A 12,063-nucleotide genomic window follows, 5' to 3' on the forward strand; every position below is an offset into this window, starting at 1 on the left:
GAAAAAATGTGTAAAAGCAGATAGGAAGTATACCAGAGAGCACATTGAGACTCCTGGATTGTCTTCAAGAGGATCAAAGTCAAAGATGGAGCCAGGATCTGTGTGCCATACTTTATAATCTTTTAGTAGGAAAAGAAAGCATATGAGAGGTGTTGACAGGTTTGACGGTGAAGTCTGAGCCTCAAGAAATTTATAAATAGCTGTTTAAATAGACGATGCACCATTATCATATTCTGGTGTTAACAGCGTTCACACTTTTTTTAAAAATCAAGACAATATTTTCCTATAGATGCCACACAGACTCTGATATTTTACCCTATTAGGTCAACACTCATGCACCATCTTTCTTCTGTTAATGTTGGCACGCTCTAATCATAAGGAAAATCATAATGACAGCTGATTCCATCTTTACTTAATATTAACACACATACTGCAGAGTCACTGGACATAATCGGGGCAAGGCCATTGCCCTTTCCCTATACCAAGGCACTGAATGTCAGTTGTAGGGTCGCTAGTAACTTGCTGTCAGTAGAGTTTCAGAGATTCAGATTAAGACCTCGATCTGTATGGTTCATTTACTCACTTGACAAAATAACCCCATCTTATTTCTTTCTTGATCCTTTCATGATGCATTCAAATGGCTACAACGTAGCCATTCATACCTCATTTGGGCACATCTACTGATGCTGTATCATTGTCATTACTGCTATTTTTGGCTGTTGCACCTTGAAAAAATTTGTTATTTAGTCTTTACCATTCTTTATGACTATAAGAGAGTTTCTCTTTTGTTATTCTTGTATGCCATCACTTCCCTCAACACTTATTTCTTTTTTCAATTCTGATTCTCTCCACACGAGGTGTATACTTCCAGCATGCTTTGGTACTAAATGCCTGAGCCACAGATAGAACTAAACATTGTGCAATTTACATACAAAAAGTATGAAGCTTTTAATAGAGTACATATATATTATTTAAACTGCATTTTGAAATCACATTTAATGCCCTTTGTTAGCCTATCAATTGCAAGTTATTCATTTATTCATCAAACAGAGCTTTTCATTATTTTCTCTTTGTCAGTCACTTTGTTGAAGTCAATGTACATGAACTTTATCCGAGTCAGTACGGCCTTTGTAAAATTAATAAGGTGTAAACAACGGTACATAGAAAAGCTAAACAAAGCTGACAATTCAAAGCTACTATTTTTATTTGTAGTCAGCACGCTGTGGCCTGCAGCTGTATAATTTACATTTTAATATTCATCACCTTCCCCAATATTTGCATGATGCCTCCTCCATATTTTGTGTGGTCTGTTAGAGTAAAGTATTGCAATGCACCATCTAATTCACAGTCAGTCTCACTTGTACTGTGTTTTCTTAAAAACATTTCAACAAAAAGAGGGGCACAAGTGTCTATCTGAGTTAAGTTCTTATCTGTAGATATTTTGACTGTGTGGTTTAAATGATAAACATGAAATCGCAACAAACCTCCCTCCTCAAAACGAGGAGGAAATATCTTCTTGCAAAATTCACTGAGGAATACAGTTGATAACAAGTACAGAAAGTTTATTTTTATTTATTTAAAGTTGACTTAGCTTTGATAAGTATAGCTGGAGTAATGAGAGGCGATATTACTGCAGTGGCTCGGAGAAAACTTAAAGTCACAGTCATAGAGATGTACAGCATGGAAACAGAGCCTTCAGTCCAACTCGTCCATGCCGACCAGATATCCCAACCCAATCTAGTCCCATTTGCCAGCACCTGGGCAATATTTCTCTAAATGCTTCCTATTTATATACCATCCAGATGCCTTTTAAATGTTGCAATTGTACCAGCCTCCACCATTTCCTCTGGCAGCTCATTCCAAACATGCACCACCCACTGTCTGAAAATGTTGCCCCTTAAGTCCCTTTTATATCTTTCCTCTCTCATCCTAAACCTATGCTCTCTAGTTTTGGACACCCCATCCCATGGAATAAAACTTTATCTATTTATCTTATCCCTGCCCCTCATGATTTTATAAACCTCTGTAAGTTCACCCCTCAGCCTCCGACACTCCAGGGAAAACAGCCCCAGCCTTTTCAGCCTCTCCTGATAGCTCAAATCCTCCAACACTGGCAACATCCTTATAAATCTTTTCTGAACCCTTTCAAATTTCACAACATCTTCCCAATGGGAAGGAGACCAGAATTGCACACATATTCCAAAAGTGGCCTAACCAATGTCCTGTACAGCCACAACAGGACCTCCCAACCTCTATACTCAACACTCTGACCAATAAAGGAAAGCATATCAAATACCTTCTTCGCTATCCTATCTCCCTGAAACTCTACTTTGAAGGAACAATGAATGTGCACTCCAAGGTCTCTTTGTTCAGCAACACTCCCTAAGACCTTACCATTAAGTGTATAAGTACTGCTCTGATTTGCTTTTCCAAAATGCAGCACCTCACATTTATCTAAATTAAACTTCATCTACCACTCCTCAGCCCATTGGCCCATCTGATCAAGATCCTGTTGTACTCTGAGGTAACCTTCTTCACTGTCCACTACACCTCCAATTTTGGTGTCATCTGCCAACTTACTAGCAATACCTCCTATATTCACATCCAAATTGTTTTATATAAGTGATGAAAAGTAGAGGACCCAGCACCGATCCTTGTGGCACTCCACTGGTCACGGGCCTCCAATGTGAAAAGCAACTCTCCATCACCACCCTCTGTCTTCTACTTTCGAGCCAGTTCTCCACCCAAATGGCTAGTTCGCCCCATATTCCATGAGATCTAACCTTGCTAACCAGTCTCCCATGGGGATCCTTCTCAGAGAGATATAAATGAGATCAACTTCTCCATAACTTCAATTCTGATTCTCATAATAGACAAAGTGCATAATCTAGTGGTGCACCAGTGGTATCATCAGGATATTATAAGTTGAGTCAAAACCTCTATGGCTTTTAAATTGGTTGAACTGCCATCAATTAGCTATTAAACAAACACAAAATCAATTTTACTTTTCACGGCAAGAAAATTTCAAATGTACACAAGTGATTTTCCCTCCAACCGACATAATCCAATATGGCTCCAGTTATCCAAGAGTTCACTCATCAAAATTATGATATTTAGTTGAAACTATTGTACAACACGAGCAAATTACACCATGTTAAGCAAGGTCAAAGGAAATGTAGAAAAAAATCTTCTCTCCCCAAAACTGGTTCAATATAGTCATTATTTTGAATAGTACAAATCTGCATCAGAGTCTGGCACACTTGCAATCACATAAACATATAGATGGAGTGGTTGTCACCAGAACTAACTTCAGGGTTTCACAAAATAGAAGCTCAGTACACTGTAGGAGCTTCTGACACATTGAGGGTTACTGTCATCACTCCTGAAGTCTCCAGACTTGACCTGCTGTTGTACAGGAAGACAATTTCCTGGTCTAACTTGATTTAATAAGACATAACTCATTGTATGTTAGCAATAAGTTAGACATTACATTGATGTGATAGACAGAGAGACTAGGAGAAGAACCTGATGTTAGAACCTTTGAAACTAAAAGACCATATGAAATCATAATGGACGATGCTTAAGGAACTTCTCAATATTAATCCTTCATATAAAACATTGATAAAATTGCTGTAAAATTATGGTCAGCCAATTGATGTCATGCCCTCCGTTTCCCAATGAACTCAATTCCTTTTCCAGTAATTTTGTCCCACTTCCTGGCACCTATCCAGAGTTGAAGCAGACCGTGGGGTCAATTCTGATTCTAAATAAGCTTCCAATCACATGCTCTATGATTCTTGCTGGCTTCCAGCCGAGCAATGCTTGGATTTTAAATTCCTCATCATTAAATTATGCTGTGTCTAACCCCTGACCATCTCCACAATCTCCTTCAAACACACAGCTTTTGAAGATATTTTCAATCTTGTAATTCTGACCTCTCGAGCATCCTGATTTTAATCACTGCTCCACAAGTGTCTTTTGTTCATTTGTGTTAACAACTCCTGAATGTCACATCTTGTTTTTAATGCTACTCTAAAGTACTTGGCACATTTTATTCCATTATGTATGCTATATGAATATAAACTATCATTCTTGTTACAGTAGAAATTATAACAGCATTGAAGACCACTGGCAAGCTTGCAAACTTTCATTTTTATAACAGCCCATTTTACCAAGGATTCGTCTGTGTGTGGATGTTAAGGAAGAGTTTGACAAGTACTACATCCAAGGCTGGCTGGCTGGCTGGCTAAATTACGGTTCTTGGCATAAGAGGATCAGTGTCAGTCTAGACTACAAAAAAAAATTATCTGAAGCACAAATAGTAGCAAAAGTAATTAGGGGAGGCAGTGGTATTGTGGTCAGGCACTGAACTAATAACTCAGAGGCCTAGTCTAATGCTCTGGGAACATGGGTGCAAATCCTGGCAACACAATAGATAGGAATTAAATTTAATCTTGATTTCAAAGTTAAGCTCAGCAAAGATGACCATCAAACTCACGTTGATGTGTTTAAAAAACACACAAGGTTCACAGAAGCCATTTGGGACATTTACTGGTCAGGCCTACATGTGACTCCAGGACCAGAACAATACCTTTGTCTTTAAAAGCCTTCTGAAATGGCTTAGCTAGACTTTATTGTATCAAACTACTATGAAGCTGAAAGAAAAGAATGAAATGTGAACCATCTAAGGGACGTTTCTGCTTGATTGGGTCACCAGCAAGTGATGAAGGAACAAGCCGCCAAAATATACTTGGCCTCATTCTCCACAATTAACATGTTCCCGATACATCTTTCCAGTATGAGCAGGAGTGAATACTGCACAGCCCTTCATATTAAGGATACCCTCCCACATGCTGTGTGGCACCATTGTGTTGAATGGGATAGTTATCAAACAAATCTACAAACTCAAAACTGGGTAACCCATGAAGCACAGTTGGTCATTAGCAGCAGCACTATATTCAACCGCAATCTGTAGCCTCATGATGCAGCATACCACTCACCCTTCCATTAACATCAAGCCATGGGGACCAACCCTGGTTTGGTGAAGGGTGCAGAAACAAAACCAGCATACCTAAACCTGATGAAAAAACAATACAGGATGACCTGTGTGACAAACAGCACAAGCAAGTGATATACAGAGCTAAGCAATCCCATAACCAACGGATCAGATCTAAGCTCTGTAGTCCTGCCACTTCCAATCATGAATAGTAGTACTCAATTAAACAACCAAACAGAGAAGTCTCCATGAACATCACCATCCTCAATGATGGAAGAGCCCAGCATCTCAGTGCAAACCAAATGATTGAAGCAATTTTAACCTTCCTCAGCCTGAAATGCCGAGTGGATGATCCTCTCTCGCTTCCACTAAGATCTTCAGAATTATAGATTCTCGTCTTCAGTCAATTTGATTCACTCCAAAGCACTCCAAGGCACTGGACAATGCAGAGGTGGTGGCCCCTGAGTATATTCTGGCAATAGTACTGAAGATATTTTCTCCAGAATTAGCTATGCCCTGAACCATACTGTTCCAATATGTCTGCGTTACCCAGGCATTTCCTACCAACAATAAGCAGAACAGTCAATTACCACCCTATCAGATTATTCTTGGTCATCTTCAACAGGGCAATCAAGTGGCATTTACTTAGCAATAACCTAGCCACTGGTATTCAATTTGGTTCTGCCAATTCCTGACCACACTGCAGCTCAGTCCAAACATGGACATAAAGGCTGAACTGCAGAAGCCAGTTGAATGACTGCCCTGGGTTGCAAGGTTGTTACCTCTGACAACTGGCAAGCTATCAAAGTGAAGGAATAACATTGTAAAAGAGGAAAAGTTTTCAGATGCTCCATTAGAATAAATATTTATCAGATAAAATGCTATTCCATATTCTGTAATTTTGAAATGCAGGCACTGTGTTTTCATTCTCCATGTGGCCTTCATTCACTCTTTGAAGATCAGTTCAATTACCTATTTCTCTAACAATAGGTAAGCTCTAACAAATTTATAATCTTTTGGCTGACTTCAGTGGATTCTGTATTGCAGTGTTGATTTATACAGCTGACCTGGGAAATGAGAGTTGGAGAGCTTGCTTACCTTCCAAAGCACTAATGGACTCTAACACAAAGCTGGAAACTGAAAAGTTTGATAGTTTTGGCAGATTTATGAGGTTCTGAAGAAAACAATGCCATAAGTGACTATTCAAGTCATGCTTGTTTACTACGATAAATTTATGAGTTCTACAAAGACTTCTAAATTTTATCATAGGGTTTACAAGCTCTATTCATGAAATGGATAATGGGGGGGACTGGATTTGGGAGAGAGGGATGTAAAGGTGTATTAGAGGGGACAAACAGCTTGAAGGGGTAGCTGGGTTAAAGGGCTGAAGGTGAATGAGGCTTTATATTGATCTGGATTACCAAGCTGCTGTTGGACCTTTTATCCTGGCTGCCTTGATATCATCTTGCTCCGACGGCAGGCCTGACTCCAGGCTGTCTCACCTTCCCTGCTAGCATTGCCAGGACAGAGGCAGGATGGTAACATTGGGAAAACTCTCCAACTTTTGATTCCCACCTCCATGATGGAAATTGGCCCAGTGAGTACTCTAGATCTTCATAAAACTCTGATTAGCTTTCACATAGAGAGTATTGCATCTAGTTCGAGTTGCCACCATTTCAAAAGGATGCAAGGATCTTTACAAGGATGGAAAGAAGATTTACCAGAATGGTTCACAGGATGGGAGATAATACCCTGAGGTTAGGATGATAAAGTTGAAACTGTTCTCCTTGGAGCAGAGGAAACTGAGGGTAGATTTAAGAGAGTGAATAAGATTTTAATCAGTTTAAATGAAGACAAAGAAAATTGTTTGAGTTAACTGACAGTACAAATATTTGGGGAGACAGATCTAACGTTTTGGTCAAAACATATAAAAGGGATGTGAAGAATAATCTTTTTAGACAGTGGGTGAATACCTACAAGGATAATGCAAGTGGAAACAGTAAGTTCAAAGGGAAAATGGATGGGCACATGAGGAAAATAAACTTGTACACCAGGAATGGAGAAGGGGAATGTGATTGGATTGCTCTACGTGGAATAGCTTGGACATGTTGGCCCAACTGGCCCTTGTCTATGCCATTCTGTCTCTATGATCTGATGATTTTACTTATTAATCCGCAGTACTGACTGCACCTTAAAACATAATGACACACAATTTTCATTAAGAGAAACAGTAATATTTAATGCTCCATCATTCAAGTTTTTAAACTTTTAAATTTGCAATTCATTTGTTTACCTGTCAAAAGTGCAATATATTTTATGAATACAAAGCTCACCACAAAAATTAAGTTTTAAAGAACTATAAAATTACCTCCCATAATGCTAGATCTGCCTTTCTCCATCTCCACCACATGGGGATGCACTCCCTTGTACATTGCATCACTCACAAACTGAGTGTTCTTTCTTGCTTGTTCTGTTACCAGGTCATCAGATACTGAAGTGAAGCCCTTGCCTCTTGTCCGTTCAAAGTCCTCATGGTATTTAATCTATCAACAAAACATATTAGAGTTTCTTGGGTTTTTTGTTTTTTAAACAAAAAAAATTAGCAGTTCTCATCAAGGTCACTTCACAAAAGCATTCAATGTATTTTAATTTTTACTACCAACTCAAAATCAATCATGCAATCACACATTCTATTACACAGCCACACACAGTTCCCTACCCACACATACTGCCATCAAATTGCTTCATGCATGAAATCACTCAAACTGTGTTCAGTGGATCAGTTATGTGAATATTATCTGAGGTGTTTGTGTTACATGAAGACACAAGAAGCTAGGTTTTCATTTCTTTTTTTATTCAGACACTTTTTTTCAATATAATATCCATTAAGAAGGGTTAAAAAGAAAGAGCAACTCATTTCATATGTGTTCATGTGCCAATGTAGTTTTAGTACATGGTGTTGATTAGTTTGTCAAAGCTCATTCCCAGCTGTAAAACACAAGCTGTTAGAGCGCTTGCTCCACTATACCAGGGAGATATCATTCTGTGATTCACGGACACATCTCATTTCTGGAGTCTGTGAAAGCTGAACTGGTCTGCCTTTCATTTCCTTCAGGTCATGAACCTACAGGTAACAAATTAACAATATTAAGTTCACAAAATGTGAGCACAGTCCTGTGATGTGCATTACACTATCAAACAAAGAAGCAAAATCAAGCAAAAAAAGTCAATTACATGCAATTACTCCTGAATAAGGAACTGTAAGCAAACTCAGCAATGCTGATCCTATCCGTAATAACTGAAATTTATGCATTAGCAGCAAAATGGAAAATTCCAAACAGGCAATTTTCCAAATCTTGGAGCATTGGTGGAAAGGTGGGATGACTATTCTACCAGTCCGAGATGGAGGTAGCTTCACTGGAGCTGACTGGAATTGTGTCTCGGTCTACTGTAGAGAAGGGTGACAGCTGTTTGATAAGTCTTGGAACTTGTGATTGCACAGAACAGTTAAAATAAATGGTATATAACATTTGCTAAAATGTGAGGAGGGATCCATCAGAGTGATCTGTTCTGGATTCGACAGGTTCTTTAAGGACCCAGCTTGGGTCACCATACCCTCTCCGCTTTTGAACAGAATCCCCTGAATTCCCTACCACTAATTTTGTGCACTAATAACAAAGTGTATAATTAAAATAGCATGATTTTCTGCCTATTGTTCTTCATGGCATTACTTACATGAATAATTTGAGTTGATACTTAATTTGACACACTATCCATGACAACAACAAAGCATAAAGAGAAGCACAGGTGGGAGGGAAAAGGAAGTGAAGGAAAAACAGTTATTAAACTAATTCACCGTACTAATATTCTGCTGATTTTAATATGTTTAATTTCTGGAGTTTCTTTTACTGTGTACCAGGCTCTAACTCCTCCTTATACAGCACCTTTAACATAAATATATGTATTTCAACAAAATCACCAGTATTGTAGAATATAGGTAGTTAGTGTGCACTTGCTGGGACTTTACACATATTTATTAACGGTTTGCTTATTGAGCAAAAACCTTCTTGCACATACACTACACAAGCTTTTTATTAAATGTTATTATCTAAGCAAGAACTGAAAATGAAAACATTTCATTCTATTCAATACCTTTGATTTTAGAGATATGCTGGGAAGATAGATATGACAACACCTCAGAACATGCAGCATATTCTGTGCTACTGGCACGTCAAGGATCGAAATGATACTGTAACCCATGACAACCTTAGAGTTTATTGGAAACAAAGAGGAATGACTAACTTGGACACACTGCAGGCTCTATTCATGAATAGATGCACAGCAACATAGTGATGGAGATCAATTTACGTGATGTAACACTGCCAACAAGTTCCTCCAATTCGATCATGTGATTTGAGAAGAAATAATAGTCATAGTCATAGAGACCTGCAGCATGGAAACAGGTTCTTTGGCCCATCCTGTCCAAGTCGGCCACTTTTTACAATTAAAATAGTCCTGTTTACTTGTGTTTGGTTCTTATTCTGGGAGAAAGTAAAGACTGGGGATGCTGGAGATCAGAGTCAAAAAGTGTGGCACTTGAAAAGCACAGCTAGTCAGGCAGCATCCAAGGAGCAGTAGAGTCAACGTTTTGATATTAGGTTCTTCATCAGGAATGTTGGTGGGGACCCAATGGGCTGAGAGATAAATGGGAGGGGGAGGGGGGGGGTAACTGGGAAGGCGATGGGTGGATGAAGGCCTTCATCTACCTATTGCATTCCCAGCTACTTTCCCCCCTACACCACTCGCACCTCTCATTTATCTCTCAGCCCCTTGGACGCCACCTCCCCAACGCCCCCCCCCCCCCCCAAACTTTCCTCATGAAGAGCTTATGCCTGAAATGTCAACTCTCCTGCTCATTGGATGCTGCCTGACTGGCTATGCTTTTCCACCACCAAGCTTTTTGACTTTGGCCCTTATCCCTCCATACCTATACCATCTGTGTCCCTGTCTAATAATGTTAATCTCCAGAAAATGTTGGGATTGACCAACAATATCTAAGATTGTTCTGAATAAGGGAGGTGGTACAAGACTGCTGGTATCAATAGCAGCATTTATTTTTATTTGTACTTAATATTCCTTTCAACCCAGCTGTTACTCACATTTAAAGGGAAATCGGTCATCGTCCTTTCCCAGACCCCTAACCAAAGGTGAATCAAAAAGAGCAAGGCCAACCTGGGAATCTGCACAGATTTGGGAACCAGGCCACAGATCAACAAGCTGTCACAAATAGTTCATCCAAGAAACAAAAAAAATACTTGTCTTGTCAGTTTGAGCCTAGCTGTGGGAGAAGTGATCACCCTCCAAGCCATCTCACAAGTAATCTGGAGTAAAAATACTTTTCATTGCTAAAGCCCTTTTAGCTTTCTGTGGTGAGACAGATTTCTGGTGCTTCATTTAAGGTTAACACCTTGTTATTAACCAACTATAAGTCTACTGTGTACTCCAACTAAAACAAAGGTGAAATTAAATAATCTGTGAGCTGTCCAGTATATACACATTATGGCAGCTCCAGGATATCTGGCACAGACCTCCAACGTCTAGAATTGATGGCCACATACATTTCATCAGTGTCCACACTAAGTTTTTTCTGTTCACAATCTTTGCAGGTTAGTGATAGGGTACTCTCAAAGCAACATGGGTGCAGTTAGGGGAGCTGAAGCTTGGGGAAGGCAGCAATGATTAAGAATCCCAATGCCTGGGCTGTATTGAGGATTGGGAGATGCCAAATAGGTCCCAATCACTTCTTAAAACAAGCTTTGACATTAAACATCAGGGCAGCTGTGACTTGATGGATCAGGACATTCTGAATCCACCTTGTTGCTGAGAGCTAGAAACAATGGCAGCGAGGTCTACAAATGTCAAGTTGCATAATTGTCCTTATCTCCTTCGGGATCTTCACATGCTGTTACTCCCTCTGGAGGTTATTTCTTTTCTTCTTGATGATGTTTTTATTGCTCTCTCCTTCACGTTGTCTTCACATTTGAAGCAATGCCTCAAGGATTCTATGATATGGAGGTGCTGGTGTTGAACTGGGGTGGACAAAGTTAAGAATCACATAATACCAGGTTATAGTTCAACAGGTTTATTTGGATGTACTAGCTTTCAGAGTGCTACTCCTTCATCAAGTAACTAGTGGGTCAGGATCATAAGACACGGAATGTATAGCAAAAGATCACAGTGCCATGTAACTGATACAATATATTGAACACACCTAGATTGCTGTTAAGATTTTCATTTTTTAGAATGGATTGTAGGTATTGATTAATTAATATGTAAATCCCAGAACTTCTTTCAAGTCTTTCAAGGCTTCTAGCAATGGCAGTGTGCATATTAGATGTTTAAAGTGTTAATTTGTGAGGAAATTCAGAAAGAGAACACTAATCCAATATGCCCAAGTACTGCTGATGACTGACCAACTGGCCTCTAAGACCTAGACTAGTATTATCTGACTCTATACATAGGATTCATCCTACTTTGCTTTTGAAAACCTTTAAATTCAATGCTCTCACCTGCAAAGTGATCTTAATTGGGTACATGGTGGAAACCTTACTTGGTTTATGCTACTAAACTCCGGTGTTTGGGGATTTAACCTTCAACAATTTAGGATTCTGCTAAGATATAGACTGTAGGGAAATAGATGGTGACATCTTGCAAAATGTCCAGATTACAGAGGAGGAAGTGCTGGAGGTCTTGAACCGTTTAAAAGTGGATAAATCCCCAGGACCTGATCAGGTGTACCCGAGAACTCTGTGGGAAGCTAGAGAAGTGATTGCTGGGCCTCTTGCTGAGATATTTGGATCATCGATAGTCACAGGTGAGATGCCGGAAGACTGGAGTTGGCAAATGTGGTGCCACTGTTTAAGAAGGGCAGTAAAGACAAGCCAGGGAACTATAGACCAGTGAGCCTGACCTCGGTGGTGGGCAAGTTGTTGGAGGGAATCCTGAGGGACAGGATGTACATGTATTTGGAAAGAAAAGGACTGATTAGGGATAGTCAACATGGCTTT

The 12,063-nt window shown here is 39.5% G+C and overlaps 2 protein-coding genes across 4 annotated transcripts in view; both read right to left on the minus strand.

The window, feature by feature from the left end:
* The window catches only part of LOC122550024 (LIM zinc-binding domain-containing Nebulette-like), a 387,183-nt gene that overhangs the window by 45,297 nt on the left and 329,823 nt on the right, over positions 1-12,063 (minus strand). For all 3 annotated transcript variants that reach the window (XM_043690429.1, XM_043690430.1, XM_043690431.1), the window contains exon 5: positions 7,365-7,539. In XM_043690429.1, coding sequence (XP_043546364.1) covers positions 7,365-7,539 — 175 coding nt within the window. The remainder of the gene's footprint in view (positions 1-7,364; positions 7,540-12,063) is intronic.
* Positions 7,547-12,063, minus strand: part of LOC122550023 (nebulette-like) — a 44,735-nt gene continuing 40,218 nt past the window's right edge. The window contains exon 13 of the mRNA XM_043690428.1: positions 7,547-8,120. The gene's annotated coding sequence lies outside the window, so the exon portion shown is untranslated. The remainder of the gene's footprint in view (positions 8,121-12,063) is intronic.

The sequence above is a fragment of the Chiloscyllium plagiosum genome, chromosome 5 (genome assembly GCF_004010195.1).
Source record: "Chiloscyllium plagiosum isolate BGI_BamShark_2017 chromosome 5, ASM401019v2, whole genome shotgun sequence".
Classification (NCBI taxonomy): domain Eukaryota; kingdom Metazoa; phylum Chordata; class Chondrichthyes; order Orectolobiformes; family Hemiscylliidae; genus Chiloscyllium; species Chiloscyllium plagiosum.